Source organism: Micromys minutus (assembly GCF_963924665.1).
Source record: "Micromys minutus genome assembly, chromosome: 16".
In the NCBI taxonomy this organism is placed as follows: Eukaryota; Metazoa; Chordata; class Mammalia; order Rodentia; family Muridae; genus Micromys; species Micromys minutus.
The window spans coordinates 38309374-38327152 of NC_137985.1; the positions used below are offsets into that span (position 1 = coordinate 38309374).

Genomic DNA, 17779 nt, shown 5'->3' on the forward strand with positions numbered 1-17779 from the left:
TAAGATTGAAAAAGAGGACATGAAGGAGACAGGATATTGCTTTGTAGCTCAGGCTAACTTAGAATTCATGGATGATCTTTCTGTCTTAGCCCTTGAAGTGCTGGGATTAAACCCACTACAGTAGTAGCTTGCATCTCTGATTTCTGATTCATTCTCAAGTAGGGCTACATTTTTTAAATGATTCTCCAAACTCTCCAAATATGACATGGTTGTTATAAGTTTATTCTGTTAGCTCTTGGTGAACCATGGAAAAGAGTCACTACATTTCTCTTTTTGTTCTTTGGGGGCCACAGAAAACATCTGTCAATGCTAAACAAAGATTATGTTGGAAGAAGCATCCTACCCGGGACATAGCAGAGTCTAGGGCTTTCCATAACTAAGGTACTCATAGAAGAAGAATCTTCGTTTGTGGCTTATTGAGTTAAATTCTTGCATGGGCTAAGGAGCCCATTTCTACTTCCTTAAACAGCGTGTGAACTGGAGGATGGCCTTCTGTATGGCCTTCAGGATACAGAGTCAGGTGGATGGATGGTGATCTCACATCCATTTTCTGGGTTTGAAACTAATTGGGTAGAAGCTTAAGAAAAGGTGGGGCAGATTGGTCCTCAGAGGGCAGAGTGCGGAAGCCTCCATATGTCTGGGCTTTGAACTTGATTTGTTCCATTTGGTTCTCATTCTGTGCTCAGCAGCTAGAACTGTGGAGGAGGGGAAAACCTACATCTTTCTCCCATCCCTAGCTTCCCACAAACCTTCCTTTTATATTTCAAAATTGAGGTAAATCCACAGCTATCAAGTAGAGTGACAATACTAATACAGGGAAAACCTGCTTGTTTGCTATCCCATGACCTTCTAGAGAGAGGGAGGGGGAAGAGAGGAGGGGGAGGGAGAGAGAGAGAGAGAGAGGCAGGCAGGGAGGAAGAGATAGGGAGACTATTAATCCAGCAATATTCGGGTAGACAGTGTAGGAAGAAGGGTTTGAAGTTAAGTGACTGTGTTAAAGCCTCTTACTTTTTCATACCAAAAAGATTATGTGCATACTTTGGGGCCTGTTTTCCTGTATAAATGATCCTGGCTTAGAAAGGGTTGCAGAAATCATGAAGTAAAAAATATGCACCAAACACATTAGCCTGTACTACATCACAGTTTACCCCGTTTACCCCTCACTACACTACGCTGATGTGATGACTCACCATTGCTTAGCACTGAGGGAGAGGATATTACTTCTTGTTAACTAGCCTGGGAAAAGATCAAACTCGGGAACTCACAGCACAGCTTCTAGTGAATGCATATGGCTTTCACTTTAGCACCAAGTAGAAAAAAATGTGTATGTCAAACCATGCTAGATTGAGGCTTTCTTATGTAAAAGTGGAGATTTATGTTTGTTTGTTTGTTTGTTTAATTTATGTTGTGTGTCCATAGTGGTCAGAGGACAGCTTGCAGACATTGGTTTCCTACTACAATGTGGATCCTTGGGTGTCCTGCTTTGCTTTCTGTTGCTGTGATAAACACCATGATCAAACACAACTTGGGCAAAGAAAGGGTTTATTTGGCTTATATTTCCATGCCCATCATACTAGGAAATCCGTGCAGGAACCTTAAAGCAGGAACTGAAATCGAGGCCATGAAGGAGCTCCGTTTACTGCCTTGGTTTGTTTGCTTCTCTGCACAACCCAGGACCACCTGCCCAGGGGCGACACTACACACAGTGAGCTGGGGCCTCCTGTATCAATCCTTAATCTAGGAAATGTCCCACAGATGTGTCCACAGCCAGTCTGATGGAGGCAATTCCTCAATGGAGTCATCTTTTCCTAGGTGACTCCAGTTGTATCAAGTTGACAGAAATTTAACCGGGAAACTCAGGTTGTCAGGCTTAGCAACAAGAGCCTTTACCCAGTGAGTCGTCTCTGCAGCCCAGGTGTTTTCTTCCCTCACTGGCTAAATGAAGTAATTTAGGCGAGTGTGCCTGGGTTGATCTTCTAACCCTGTCCTTGGTTTGCCTGATTTGATGCATTGCCCCATTTCTTGCCATTCAGTAACTGGTTCTTTGGCTTTTTATGTGATGTTTGTTAGCCAGTCTTTTTTTTTTTTTAATATTTTTTTAAAAATATGTGTGTGTGTGTGTGTGTGTGTGTGTGTGTGTGTGTGTGGTGTTATGCTGACACCGACACCTAGTTTCTTAGAGTCAAAGAGTCTTAGATTTTATGTACATTGTATTCTAACTCAGAGAAGTCACCTTCTTCCTAGAATAGAGAACCCATTTCTCAGGACTGCTGAGCTGGCTAGCTGGTTTGCAGATGTGGTTGGAGTTTCTTCAAGGGAGGTCAGGCAATCCCTGACCACTTCTGTAAAACCAGAGTCACAGTACTTTTCTTCTTCAAACAAAGACAAAAAGTATTAAGAGAACTTAGGGTTTTCCCTCAAAGTCAAGATATTTCTCATAATGCTCCAAAATAGAAACAGAAGGTTCAGGAACTTTCAAAGACCTATCCAAATGTGTGTTTGTGGTGTCTGGGTTCTGGCCCTCTCTTGTCTTTTCATGCTGAACCACCATGCCATTCTCTTAAAAAAAAAAAAAAAAAATTCAAAGCACCGTTTGTCTGCCCTTGTTTCCAAGCTTTTCTCTTTTTGCATTCCTGCCTGCTGTACTCGCTGTCATCTCTTCTGCCCAAATCCATATCCCTTCCAGGTTCTGCTTGGGTCTCATCCAGGTGATCCAGTTCTTGAATCTTCCAGGATGTCTTTATGTTTAATCGGATTCTTATCTTGCCCTTGTTCATATGACGCTTCATCTTCTCTCAGAGATCTGAAGCTCTTAGCATGCATGCATAGGCCTTTTCCTGTGACCCCCCCCCCTTGTCTTTAATCCTATATGGGTCAAATCCTTTCTGACAGAATGCCTAGGAAGAAGAGGAGCTTGCACAGGAACCTAGCTGGTTTGTCAGTCTGGTGGAATCTCTATACTTTCCCCCAAATATATTTATAGATACCCACTAATTCTCATTTGCTCAGGGATCAGCAGATGCCCACGGCATACTCAAAGCGCCATAGTCTAGCTGGTGGGCGGCGTCAGCGTCAGTTGTACGGATACATACTAGCCACATTCCTGTTAGCTCAGAGACCGCAATAGTATCAGTGACAATGTTGCTATTGTACCCCCTGCAGACCAGACTGCACTCCTGCTCAACTGTGGCTTTGCACCTTTATCTCCCTGTCTAGAATGGGCTTCCTCAAAGGCAGGTGTGTCTTATTTACTTCTAGGTCTCCAGTTTCAGCCAGCGTCTAGCACACCGGGCTGTTACATAGATGCAGTAGTCCCGCAATATCATCCTTTATTTTCCATGGCTTCAGTTAGGGTGGTCAGCTGTGGTCTGAAGACATTAAGTTGTTTACTTCTGAAGGTTTCCATTTAATACAGTTTAAGTTTCATACATTTTAAGCTGAGTTGCAAGATGAAATGGTAAGCCCTTCTGCTTCTTCCCAGGCTAGGCATGCACCACTTTCCTTTGTCCAGGGGATTCATCCTATGAGCTATCCCCTCCTTAGTCACTTACTAGCTCTGTTGGCAGATTTTCTGTCTAGGAACAGAAGTGGTTGGTGCTATCCACTGTCTCAGGTATCCACCGGGACACCTAGACCTCATTCTGTGGATAATGGGGAATTAGAATACCTGAGTGTCCCAAATCAGTGGATGTGCCTAGAGTCACAAGAGCACAGAATGAAGAGGCAATTAAGAGATTGGGAGTAGGTGCCTTTGGAGCAGGTGTGTGTGTGTGTGTGTGTGTGTGTGTGTGTGTGTGTTGAAGATGAATGTGCACATGCACTGTGGATTGAACTCAGGGCATGAAGCATGATAAACTCTACCACTGAGCCATACCTCCAACTTAGGGTATATTTTTGAGACCATGAGCTTATTGAATATAAAGGAGAGGAAGGGTATGCCTAAGAAACTGCCAAGGCACAGATGGACGTGCTGGGCAGGGTCCAAAATAATCCTCTCACCTGATATGGTCTGCCGTGAGATAGGCAAAGATTCAGTAACATGAGTCCCTACCTGTACCCCACAAGTTGCCATGCGCTCTATAGATCCACCGAGGATGCTGTTGACCGGAAGTTTGTATGGCTTCACAGGTTCACGGAGGATGACAGCGAATGGAAGCTTGCTCCTGTGTCTCATTCTCTTTTTGCCAAACCCCCAAACATGGCTTCTCATTGCTGCTTGCAAACTCGTCAAGTTGAAAATTGTAATACACTTAAGAGTCTCCTGGAGGGGTCTTATAAACCATGCTGCTCTTGACTTCTTTAGCTTGGCATGAGTGCCAGGACTCTACATTCCTAACCAGTTCCCAAGTGGCACCATAGAGAACAGCAGGGGATTGCACTTTGAACAATCTTTCTTGGTGAAAGCCTGTAAGCCTGGACTACGCGCTTGTAGGCACGGGGAAATTGCCTTCATTTGGATTATTTCTAAGTTGACTTCACCCAGCAGGGTAGGTAATTGAATGCTGTCCAGTAAAATCTTCAGTGATAAATGGCATCTGGCAGAAATGCCGAAACCACAGGGCTTCACTTCCAAAAAAGGCCCATCTTTGATTATAGTGTCATCTGTCCGCAAAACACCTCTGAGTTTCTGCTTCCAGGACTCCTATTGGCTCCTAGGGGAGGCTTGTTCCCTTGCAACAGATGACGACTGGGGCCCCAGTGGGCTGTGGGAGGGTCTGACATAGCCCCTATCTCCTGGTCCCTGATCTGGTTACTACTCTTGATCCTGGAAGTCTGATCTGGCCCAAGGCTCTCTGAGATCTGAATACTTTAGTAACTCTTAGCCAAATTCTAGGGAGAAGCTGGAGAATGTAGGATTGTTTCTTGCCTCCGTTGACAATTAAATAGAAGCTTCCAGACAGGGCACAAGGTCGAGTGAGACAGCAAAGCAGTTTCCTTCAGTTTCTGAGCCTCACAAGGCACCATAGGCTGCATCAAGAAAAAAGGAGGAGGCCGGCTACATCAAACTAAAAAACTCTGCGAGCGGGTCTAGGCTGAAAGTGTCTGCGGTGCTCGGTTGGTGGTGCTGCAGACTTGGCTGGATGAGTCTGAGGAAAGCAGAGGGGAGGTTGGAGTGGTGCTGGTCTAGCCCACTGGGCACACACCTGTAAAAGAGGTGGTCGTGGTTGCGGCTCTAGAGTGATATGGATGGGCACTGGGGAAACTCCTGAAATTCATACTCCTGCACTCTGGCTCTGCGCAGGAGACATGGGAGCCCCTACGGTGGCGTGACAGAGGCACTGGAGACAGGGTCAGCGCACCATCAGGACCTGTCACCTTCTGTCACCTTCTTTTCACAGTTCTGCCTTGAAGCTTCAGTTAGCTTTGGGTCTAGTGCCCTTCGGACAGCTTTCCGAGACCGGGCTGGACTTTCTAAATACATTCATCACTCCAGCGGCATCCCTGGGTGGTCAATCACTTCCTGGTTAGTGAATCTCAAGTCTCAGCCAGGCACTGTGCAAATGCCAGAATGCTCAGCAGAAGGCTCCAACTCCAGGAGAGCCCCCCCCCCCGCCATCTCCTTGTCCAGTCTTAAGCCGTAAGGGGGGCGGGGCAGGGGGAGATCAGTGGCTTCCAAAGATTTTGAATCCTGTAAATTGGACCCAGTGTTAAGATTGTGAATCCTCACTGTGGACAGATAAATGTGCACAGCTAAATAAATGATCGCTGAGTAAGGACCTGCAATACACTCAGCTCTGTTCTCTTCTTTGCTTAGGGCAACTTCTCTCCCAAGTTTTTCTACTTGTGACAGCCTGTATTTTCCCCTCCTTTGAAATAACAAGTTTCAAACATGCACCAAAGCCAAGGGATGTGTAACCCAGGCACCACTAACTATCTGGGGCCATCAGCGATGGCACTCACTGGGCATTAAAAACATAGACACTATCTTTGTGACACCTGGCAGCATTGGAAGTTATTTGTTGATATGATCAATGTCCAGTTTACACCCACTCCTCAATCTCCTTGTCTCAGAACATGCTCCTTCCTGCTGGTTTGTTTGAATAGGGGTTCCTCAAAGGTTCATGTTCTACTCTCTAGTATAAGTCTCTTAGGTATTTGTATATCAGCCTTCTCTGACATGTTCTGCTTTCTGGGGAAATGTTAGAATAATGAGGAGGTCATTAGTTCCCAAGAGCCTCCTATTGCTGAACCCAAACAATGAAAGGCAACCCTTTCCTGGGTGTGTGTTTGCGTGTGTGTGTCTCTCTCCCTCTTTCCTTTCTTTCCCTCTCCGTGTGTGTGTGTGTGTGTGTGTGTGTGTGTGTGTGTGTGTGTGTGTGTGTGTGTGAGAGAGAGAGAGAGAGAGAGAGAGAGAGAATGTGTGTTGTAAGAGAGGGAGAATGTGTGTGTGTGTGTGAGAGAGAGAGAGAGAGAGAGAGAGAGAGAGAGAGAGAGAGAGAGAATGAGAGAGGGAGAATGAATGTGTGTTGTAAGAGAGGGAGAATGTGAGAGAGAGAGAGGGTGCATGTGAGCACACAGGTGCCACTCACAAGTGTTGAGGTTAACCCATGACCTGCAGGGATCAGTTCTCTCTTTCTACTAGGTGACCAGGTTGTTCCAGGGGATCAAACTCACCTTGTCAGGCTTGGTAGTGGCTGCAATCACTTTCCGGTACTGAGTTAACTCACCAGCCTTTAGGGCATATTTAAATGATAGAAAGGACTTCCTTATAGCCCTTTGATATAAATGGATGGCTCCAAGGGTCTTTCTTTTTTACTTTCTTTCTGTTTCTCCCTCCCTTCTTTCCTCCCTTCTCTTGCAAGGGTCTTGCTTTGAAGCCTAGGGTAGCTTTGAACTACTATGAGTTCATGGCAGTTCTGCTTCTGTTTCCCCTACTGCTAGGATTGCAGGCATGTGCCACCTCATCTAGATTTCTCTAACAGTTTTCAAAATCTAGAAATCATTTCAAATGCAGTAGTAAGGCAAAATTTGATTGAGCTCTGAGTTTAGAGGCTAAATTTTTTGGCAACTTAGTTTCTTCCAGGAATATCTTTTTTATGCCCTCCCACCTCCTTTCTGAAATCCGCCAACCACAATATTTACTCCATCCCCTTTTCTCTCCCTTTCCCTTACACACCACCCCCCTCTCTTTTTAGCAGCCACATACAAGTCGGCCATATTAGAGAGGTGGAAATAAAGCTTCCTTAATGTTGCATATGTCTTTGAAGTACATCCGTGCATTTTCTTTTTTAGCATCTAACCATTCCTCCCTTGTGGTCCCTGGTCCCTCAATCACCCTTTCCCACAGCCCACCTGCCTAACATCACAGTCTCTGAAAATGCACAGGGATGCCTGGCTACCTCGCCCTGCCTTCAGTCTCACGGGGCTCAGTCTGTTTTTCTCTTTGGGTAAGTTAGAACCACATCTGCATGCTCCTAAGGGTCAGAAGTGCAGCTGCAGCTGAAAGAGATGGGGGCAAGGGACAGGAGGGAAGGAATGTGAGCGCTTCCCCGTGTCCTTGGGAAGGGGCGTACTGGGGATCTGGGACAGCTGGGACTGCTGGATGCTGGGCTTATTGGTCACAGAAATGTTGACAGGGGTGACTGTTGCTTGGGGATGAAAATGATCAAATTTATCAAGAAGCGTTCCCCCCCCCCCCGTGGATTTCCCTGCAGTGGACCCATGTGGGGGTGGGGCAGAGGTAGGATGCTCTGCGATCTCTTCAAAGATTTTTTTCATTATACTGTTATTATTATTACTATTATTATATTTTCACTTTCAGCTACTTCCCATGAGAGCCCATAGGAGTTGCTGGTTTATTTAAAAGTCTCTCTTGTGAGCCCTGTTCCCTGGAATCTGGTCGATTTAAAGGAGAGAGTGTTCTTGAGAATTGGGGGCAGAAAGTTGAGCCTGTCCCACCAATTTGTTGGGATGTGTGTGGGAGGAGGTGGTCTCAGGCTTGAGGATGAGCTCTGGGTTGGGAGGAGAGACACCCGTCAGAGTAGCTGCTGATGGAGCAGGTACCCCTGGTGTGGACCAGATGGAATGGATGAGGTCAGGTGCACAGCATCCAGGAAGAAGGAGCAAACTATAAGTGGAACCTATGGAGAGTTCCTTTGAAACCAGTCTCAATGGTCCAGCCCAACCTTGCAGACCACCCTGTCAAAGGGTCCCAAAGCCACTTTTATAGTTGAACACCTAGAGACCTCATACTAGGCAGGTATGTTAGGGGGCTATTTGTAAGCCTGCTCCTTCCCCACCCCACTTTATAGTCTTGGCTGGCCTCGAACTTTCAGTGGTATTCTTGTCTCTTTCTCTTCCTGGGTGCTGGCATTACAGACAAGTGCCACCACGTGGGCTTGAAACCTGCCTTATAGACAGCTTTATTCTTGCTCTTAAAATTCCCTCCGCAGTGCCCGAGGGTCAAGTCTAAGAATTTTAAGTGGGACTATTCCCCATTACAAACTCTCTCAATCTGTCTGTTTCTCTGTTTCTCTTTCTGTGTCTGTCTGTCTATCTGTCTCTGTCTTTTTGTCTCTTTCTCAATATACTGGGTGGTGTATCCCCCCACCCCTCCCTCATGCTGAGTATTGGGCCACAGGGATAAACAGAGACATGAAACAATTCTGGTAACTTGTAAGATAAAGATCTAACTGGACCTAAGTTTAAAGCTACCTTTGTGCTTAACTTTATAACCATGGGCTAGATGCTATACCCTGAGCACCACTTCTCCCATAGGTGACTGGAGACTGACTATCTCTTGCTTGGTAAGCTTGTGACCACACAGCAGGGGCCAACAGTGACGGATCTTTCTGAATGTTTCCCATGAGCCCTACCACAGTGTGGTTTGTTAAGCCCTCTCTCACAGCAGTTACTTGTGGTAGATCCTGTGATTATATTTGTGTTTAAGGATGGAAACAGAGGCACAGTGAGGTTAAGTAACTTCTCAAATCAGGTAGTGTGACTATCATGAGGGAGCTGAGATTTGAACTACCCTGACTTAGCACATTATTTTAATATTGGGTTCTACTGCTCCCAGCGTTCAGGAGGTGGTACTGCTATTAGTATTAATTAGTGAAGCGTTTCAGCACTGGCTAAAAGGGGGAGTGGGTGTAGATCTGAATTTTGTTTTGTTTTGTTTTTAAAGGCAGAGGTGGAGGACAGATCTCCTCTCAGGCACTGGCCACAGCCTCATGTCAGATGAGGCTGTCTATGGCAGCCATATTTAAGTGAACGAGGCTACGGCCCTGGCAGGAGGACCAGCCGACCTGGGCCTGAGACAGATGGTGCCTTGGATGGAGTGGCCAATGCATGAGGGCTGCAAGGGATGGTGGGAAGAAGTGCAGGTTTCAACGGGCCGGGAGAGTGGCGACCCTTAACCTCGGGATGCTGTGAGGAGGCATGCCTCTGGCAGTCCATCCCTTAGGCAATGGAACTTGGAGGCCCGATGTAGTACTGGTCCCTGGGATGGAGAGACACACAGATATTAGGAGGGGCAGTGCATCAGAGGCAGGCGACATGGGGATGACTGTAAAGGTTGCAAACAGCTATTCCAATGACAAGCTCCAGAGTGTTTCTCAAGACCATCAGCCCTTCAGCCACTGGCCTGGTCATCAAGGTCCGGCTTATATTTGAGGGGGGCTTACAAAGTAGATTCTGAGCTTCAGTTCAACCCCACAAATTTGCTGCTAAGGCCAGAACCTAGATGTGGAGAATGCCTCCTCCCTGCCTACCCCTCCCCCTGGCAACAAAATTTTATTGAGCACTCCCTAGGTGCTATATGCCTTTCTGGATTCAGGGGTACCAACATGAATAAGAAGGCGTTCACCAGAACCTCTGTAGAGACATAAGCAACAGCGCCTCAGCATTCTATGTGCTTTAAGAATGTTGGGCATGCTAATGCTAGAGCTCACCTTTTGCTAACAGCTGTGTGCCAGGCACAGGGCTGAACTTTACACATAGAGCATGCCATTTAATTATCTTATTAGCCTCAGTGGGGTTAGTGTCCCCTGTAATACAGATGAGGACATTGCAATACTGGAACACCAGAGTCCAAGATCAGATCAAGATCTTTTGAGTCCCAGGTTTGAGCACTCCACCACTGAGCCCCCAAGTCAATGGAAGAAATAGGGACCTGGCTGGGAGAGGACCAGACACTAGGGAGATGTCACCCAAGCAGTTCCTTATGAGTGGGGATTGGCGTTTATGTGGAAGAACTCCAGGGAGGAGGATGAACAAACCTACCAACCTAAAGCAAAAGTTTGAACGAGGTCTGGTGGAGGGGACTCGGAGCTTTGGTGTCACTAGGGTCCCATGCAGGGGTGAGGTCTGGCAGGAAATGAAGCTGTGATATGCCGCTGGGTCCCAGGTGGGAAAGGCCATCTGGGAGCCACACCCAGGTGCCAGAACTCTTAGAAGCATCAGGAAGCCACTGGGGTCTTAGAAGTAGAAAAAGTGCAACTTGGTCCTGGCTACCTGGGGGAGGAAATCTGGACCTGAGGATCTGATTGGGAAGGCAGGAGAGCAGGCGGGGTTAGACATCACCTTGGAGGCAGGGACTGTGTGAAGACAGTTTCTCCCCCTCCTTCTCCTCGTCTCCCTCCCTTCTTTTCTTCCTCCCTTTTTTTTTTTTTTAAAAAAAAATCCTTTTCCCCTCAAGAATAAGACAATCAGATAGATTGCTTTAGGACTAGAAGAACCAGTAAAGAGAATTTACTTCCAGTCTTTTGAAGAGAGTATTTGGCAGATAAGCCCCCCCCCCAGGGCCTCTGCCCCCCCACCCCCCCAGGGCCTCTGCCCCCCCACCCCCCCAGGGCCTCTGCCCCCCACCCCCCCAGGGCCTCTGCCCCCCCATCCCCCCAGGGCCTCTGCCCCCCACCCCCCCAGGGCCTCTGCATGATGAACCTGGGAGAACAGTGGATGGCCTGGGTTGCTGTACCCCATTATCTCCTTCCTGTGAGTTGGAAATCAGAAGACCTAGACCTCAGACCTGGTACCAAATAGGACTTTGTGAAAGTCGTGGATGCCATGATAGAGTTCCTTAGCAGATCACTATCTGCTGGGGGAGCTGCGGGCTGGGGCTGCTATCAGGACACCTTGAACTGACAGTAACACCCCCACCCAGCCCTATGTCCTCACCTCAGCCCTGTCTGGAGCCAGGCGGCACGGATTCAGGTTTTAGTTTCACCATGTCCTGGCTGTAGAGTTGGGCTGGTCGCTCGATTTCTTTGTGCTTCACTTAGTCTGAAAGTGACTAGCGACCAGGCTTGGCAGTTGTGTGTCCTTAAGGAGGTAGCCTTGGAATGCGAGTGGTCAATAGGAGGTGGTAGCACTTTGTGCAGTCATGATGGAAGGTTCATCCCTGGATCCATCTATTTTCCAGAAGCACCAAGATCAATCTCTAGGCTCTAGCCTTGACCAGTGCTTCCCTGGATTTAGTGACCCTCTAAACTGCTGAGAGGTTCAGGCCTCAGTGCAGCACCCCCATGAGGTCTGGGCCGGCGGGTGAGAGTCACCTTTCTGTCTTCAGCTTGTTCCTGTTCTTTAGATATACCTGTGTCTCATATCCTCCTCTTTCCTCACAGCTATAAGGATGGCACTAACTCTACAACCCTGGAGGTCCTCCTACCTCTGGCTTTCTTTAATTTCCCGCCCCCCCATCTTCCCTGCAGATGGGAACTGAATAGTTACATCTGTGGCCACTAGAGGGCACACGAATCCCATCTGGCTCCTCTTGCAGAGCACATGCAGGGGGAACCCGCATTGCACCTTTCTCTGTCCCCTGCCATTAGCCTGAAAATGCCCCCTGGCTCCCCTGCGACTCTGCCGCCTGACATAGCTGGCTCCTTCTAAATGAGATGGGGTGGGGGCGGGGCGGGATGTGAGCGGATATTCAAGTTCAACTGCTGGGGTGGAACAGGAGGAGGAGGGTGGGCTTTACAGAACCAGCTAGTTCACAGAGCTTTTTTTTTTTTTTTTTTTTTTTTTTTGTGGGGAGGGGGTGGCCCTGGGAAGGCAGAAGCCCTTTCAAGGGAGGGGTCAAAGAGGTTGGAATGCCCGGCGTAGAAGGTAAACTGAGGATAAACCTCCATCAGTTCTTTCCCTCAGATTTCTCAGCCTCTGCAGTGTGGGGGTGGTGTTAATATTTTCTGCACACCTCCTCCTCGCCTGGCACGGTGCCAGGTACTTTTAGACTCGATATGAAAGTGCAAGAGCTGAGAGCCAGGCTTTGTTCCCCTTGGGAGGAGCCCCATCAGCTTCCCAGCTAGCGTCCCCTCCCCCCCCATTGAGCACTTCAGTGCTCAACTGGAGTCACTGGTGAGCAGGTGGGGTCCATAGGCTCGTTCCCATCCAGGGCTTTGGTGGGGATACCCAGGCCAGCAGTCCCTCCTGTCCTTAGGTTGTGAGCTCTGCAGGCCCCTAGCAGGGATGTGCTGGGCAGAAGGGCACTCTGGGTAGGGTTAGCTTCTGTGCTTACAGGCGGCTTGTACCTCTGTTTCTGAAGGCAGGGCCAGCAGGCTCATGGGAAAACCAGGATCCCTGCAGCCTGGCTCCTTAGCTAGATCTGGGGGAAGTCCAGTCCTGAGGTACCCTCAGGCCTAGAGACCTCCCCACTTCACCTCTTAGCTCTTTCTCTCCCCAAAGCAGATCATTAGGAATTAATGTTTACTTTAGTCACTGTAACTACCCAGTGACAGTGAACTAGGTTTTCTGGAGGAGGAGGCAGAGGCATGGTGGGGTGGAGGAGACTGCTTACATTTCTCCTAGTTGACTGGGGTGACGCTGGGAGGGAACAGATGTGGAATGGGGGACACATGTCTGCCTATATCAGTAGCTGTGATTTTCACTCAACTGGCACCCTACCCTTAAACTTGCTCAAATCACCCCAACTCCCAAATCACCCCAACCCCATGCTCTGCCCCTTTGGCCTAGTCTTTGCCCAACTCTGACCTCAGGTCATACCATGCCCTGTCTTGTTCGTTCTCTGAAGGAAGGTCAGTTCAGCCATCGGAATGTGGCCCTTGATCTTCCAAATTGGCTCACCCCTTCTCTTAAGTTAGATGCTGCCTGAATGTCCTTTTCCAGAGCCTTGCTCCCTGACCACCCTTAAACCCCCCTCTGCCATACTTTATCCTTATAGCCCACGTCAGATGGCTACGTTTTTTTTGTTTTTTTGTTTGTTCTTGTCCCTTTATGCCCCCTCACCAGAATACAAGTCCTACAACATACTGACTATGCCTCATACTAGTGACAGCTCCCAGGACCTGGGACTAAACGTGACCTGGCACACGGTAGATAGCTTACATATATTTAGTAGCATGAATGAATGTGGGCTGGGGGTCTGGTTCTGTTAGTAGAGTACCTTCCTGCTACACGTGAGGTCTTGCATTTGATTCCCAGCTGTCAATAAACTGGGTAGGGTGGGGGCACCCTTGGAATCCCAGCACTCAAGAAGTAGGGGGTAGGCAGGTTAGAAGTTCAAGATCATCCTTAGCTACATAACTAGTTCCAAGATAGCCTGAGCTACCCCCTCCCACACATACTCAACACCCCAAGGCCAAATGCTATACAAACCAAACTGAACCAACCAGCCAACCAACCAACCAGCCAAGCAAGCAAGCAAGCAAGCAAGCAAGCAAGCAAACAAACTCACCCTGAATCACAAAATAATGAAAATGATTTTGTGAATAACATGACCACTGCCAGGGGTTTGATGGAAGCCAGCGCTCTACCCCTGAACTCTACCCCCTGCCCTGTTGATACTAAGCTAATTTTTTAGAATGAAGTTTTAATGGTTAAGTTTTAATGGTTTTGGCAGACGGTCTTGGAATTAAGGTCTGGGTTAGTCTGAGGCAGCCCTGAATGTATTTGTGGAGTATTTTCACGCCTTGACAATACATGTCTTTGTATTGCCTGGGCCCTGGGCAGCTCACCTGTCCTCCCTTAGCTCTACTCTGCATGAAGCACCCCAGGGACACTTTTCTCAGCTGCAACACCAGACCCTGACCTATGTCTGGTGCCTCATGCAGTACTTCAGAGAGATTTCTGTCCTCCCTGCCACCTGCCAACCTGAACCAGGTCAGTCGCCATCAAGTTTCCAGGCCAACATTTCCCAAAGGGGAGATCATCCATGAAGGCCGATCAGCAAGTCCTCAGAATGAAGCTCTTCTTAGGGAACACCTCTTTATCCCTGTCTGCCCTCTTTCTTGTCTGTGCGAGCCTGGGGGTACTCAGTGGCTTGTGCTGGGCCAAGAGAGGGTGAGGCCTTCCCAGGCTCAGTCAGGCTCAGCTGCCTGTCCTATGTGGACACTGATGTTTTCCTTGGAGGGGCTTTGGCACAGAAAAAAAATCATCTGAAGTGGATGGAAAAGGGGAAACTGAGGCAAGCCCAGTGAAGCCTCTGGCAGGGAAATGGCATTGGGGTAGGTGGTGGCAAATAAAGGGTCTGCCCACGGTGAACTTAGAAAAATTGGTTTTTCGTGGCCTGGTAGACGATTTGATGGGTCCGTTCTGTTTCCCTTCTCCTCCTAAGGACCACATCTGGTGTCCCTTGTGTACTTTGCCTTCCTAACGGCTGTAAGGAGCGCAGCCTGCTGCCCCCTAACTCCTCTTTGCCTCTCTCCGCCTGTTCCCCATTGGCTATAGAAGGGTTTCGACCCACCACCAAGCATCCTCATCCGGTTGTGGTTCTTATCTGCAGTGCCCCCCGGGCGGAGCATGGAAGTCACAGTCCCCACCACTCTTAGTGTCCTCAATGGGTCCGATACCCGCCTGCCCTGTACCTTCAACTCCTGCTACACCGTGAACCACAAGCAGTTCTCTCTAAACTGGACTTACCAGGAATGTAGCAATTGCTCAGAGGAGATGGTAAGTCCTGGTGGAGGAGGCAGTGGAGGGAAGAAAGAGCTCCAAAGCATGAGGCCCAACGTTCCCATCCCCAGTCCTGCACCAGAACAGAGCCCAAAGAGGACTCTGGGTGGGCTGTCTGATACAGAGGGCATAATGTCACCACAACTGGATGGCCCTTCCAGGACAAACTCCCTTCCTTCACATGTTAAAAAAAGAGGATGCACAGAAAGAGGGTGTGTCCCCACAACCTCATAGCCCCTTGGCTCACTCAGTGTTCATACTACCTGCCTCCTTCCCTTCCAGTTCCTCCAGTTCCGAATGAAGATCATTAACCTGAAGCTGGAGCGGTTTGGAGACCGTGTAGAGTTCTCGGGAAACCCCAGTAAGTACGACGTGTCAGTGACTCTAAAGAACGTGCAGCTGGAAGATGAAGGCATTTACAACTGCTACATCACCAACCCTCCCGACCGCCACCGTGGCCACGGCAAGATCTACCTGCAGGTCCTTCTAGAAGGTAAGAGATGCTGTGAGACACTGACCTCCCCACAGCTTAGCTCAGGGAACTTCAAGGAGGCTGGGACTCCCATCTTATCTTCGGGTGCTTGCACTGGTGGAAGACATACATGCCTTCCCTCTTGAGAGAACAAGTCAGTTACGATTAAAACCTTTATTATGCCCATCGTATATCCATAGGATGAGGATACTGAGGTTCAAGAGACTACATTTCTTAAGATCACACAATTCCTAACTTCTAGAATTAGATTTGAGTCTGATCTTAATGTCCGTGATTTTAAATATTCTGAGGGTGGGGGATTTTTTTTTTTTTTTTTTTTTGAGGCGATATGGGGGCCAGCCGTCTAGGTTGCTTTGACTTTGACTAATGCCCTGTTAATGGAGAGGAGTCAAATCATACCCCGCTCCTGTTTTGGGGAGCAGGGGCGAGAGAGGGAATTTCTTTCCCAGCTCTATGATTCTGCTTCCTTTTCCCCAGTGCCCCCAGAGCGGGACTCCACGGTGGCAGTCATCGTGGGTGCCTCAGTGGGAGGTTTCCTGGCTGTGGTCATCTTGGTGCTGATGGTGGTCAAATGTGTGAGGAGGAAAAAAGAGCAGAAGCTGAGTACGGATGACCTGAAGACTGAAGAAGAAGGCAAGACGGATGGCGAGGGCAACGCGGAAGACGGCGCCAAGTAACCGGAAGTCTGCCCTGAAGCCCCTCCCCGTGCCCTGTCTCCTCTCACTCTCTGCCCTGTACAGTGTGACCCTGCCTGCTCTCTCTTGGTGTGCTTCTTTTGAATAGGACCCCAGGATCAACCTGGGGCCTCACTTCCTATGTCCCCACCCCCATACCAAGGGTGACCTCCCTCCCTTTCATCTGAAAACTGCCTTGGTATCTGAGATGTGCGAGTCCCAGGGAGAACTGAGAAGGGCTCTAGCCTGTCAGTCTGAGGAGGAAAGGCATGTGTGTGGTCCCAAAGATAGGATAGGGGAGAGAGGGCAGTGGGAGAAGAGGTCGGTTGCCCATCTTGTCTAGGATTTAGACTGGTGGCAGTTTAAACTGTGAGAGTAGCCGTGTGTGTGTGTGGGGGGGGGCTTCTGTGCTGACCAGAGGCACCATGGGAATAAGTCGTGATGATGGCTTTGCTATATTCCTCTGGCTACTCCTAGCCTGGAACAGTCATCCGCTGGGGATGAAGGTGGGACCTACCATTTATGAAAGCATTATTTAAAAGGATGACAGTGCATTTCCAGGGCACTCAAGGAAAGATAGGGCTGAGGCACTTCTGGACACGAGCCTTGGCCCAGAGAACTGTGTTCTGGCCTCGTTTCTATCACTAACCACTCCCAGAGAGGCTCTGGTTTACTGTTGGCTACTGCTCCCTTGGGGATACTGGCAAGCGTGCTACTGGAAAAGTGGCATAGGGTAGGATCATATCCGACCCTAGAAATGCCCCTTAAGAGACCCGTGAGGGACTGAGGGGTGCAGGCTTCACTGCCTTCTCCAATAAGATGATTACTTTGGCCTTAGCCAGCAGCTTCCAAGCCTCAGAACTGGGGTGTGATTTGGGGGTGGTGGGGCTGTGTATATGGGCAACTTCCTGCAGGGCTTTAGTTTGGGGGTTTCTAGTTGCCCATGGCAGGATTTCTGCCTGGCTTTTGGCAAGATGGAAGAGAAAGAAGGAGCGCATGAAGTATGAGAACACGTGGGAGGAGCCTCTGAGCTCTGCCTCCCCAGAACTCCCTTTGCAGGGGAGAAAGTCGCTCCTGTGGGAAGCCAACTTTCACTGCCGTTTTACTATCATTAAAAGGGACTTGTTATAAGTCCAGAGACATTTTACTATTGTTATAAGAAACTTGTTATAAGTCTAGAGATGGGAGAAAGGCAGGGCAGCAATGGCTAATCGGAGAGCATCCTGTTAGGACATGCTCAGAGATTTTGCACAGAGCCTCCTGAAGATGGGGAGACTGAAGTTCCAAGTGACCCACGGACGCTGAAAGTATTGCCCATGTTCTGGCGCCTTGGTCCCCAATTAGAATAAATAGAGCTTCCCAGTGGGAGAACCTCAAGCCTAGGAGGTGTTTTGTACATGGTAGTGGTGGGGTTCATCTAGCCCTGCTCCCCTTCCAGGAACTCAGTCCCCCCCCCCCAAGCTCAGGGTAAGTTAGCTGTTCAGGGTAAGGAAAGAGTGTGGTAGAGACAGGACCAAGACAGTCTCAGGGACCAATACTTGCCTCTGCTTATTAGATAGCCACTTGAAGAGACAATGCTAGCAGATGAAAGGTTTCAGCTTAATTCACTTCAAACCAACAACCATTTACTGCGTTTATGCTGTACACCCGGCACTGTGCTGGGTGCCAGGGTACATACAAAGCCATAACAGAGTCAGGGACTGCCAAATCTGCACTGTAGGACCAAGATTAATTAATTAACTTTTTTGGGGTGCATCTACTT

At 48.7% G+C, this 17779-nt stretch overlaps 1 protein-coding gene across 1 annotated transcript; it reads left to right on the forward strand.

Annotated features, from left to right (window-relative positions):
* Positions 1-7187: 7187 nt before the first annotated feature.
* Positions 7188-16020, forward strand: SCN2B (sodium voltage-gated channel beta subunit 2; the record flags this gene model as incomplete). Its single annotated transcript, XM_080930339.1, has 4 exons — positions 7188-7388; positions 14681-14847; positions 15133-15343; positions 15821-16020. Exons 1-4 carry the CDS (start codon positions 7319-7321, stop codon positions 16018-16020), a joined length of 648 nt encoding a protein of 215 aa, XP_080786465.1. The 5' UTR covers positions 7188-7318.
* Positions 16021-17779: the final 1759 nt, after the last annotated feature.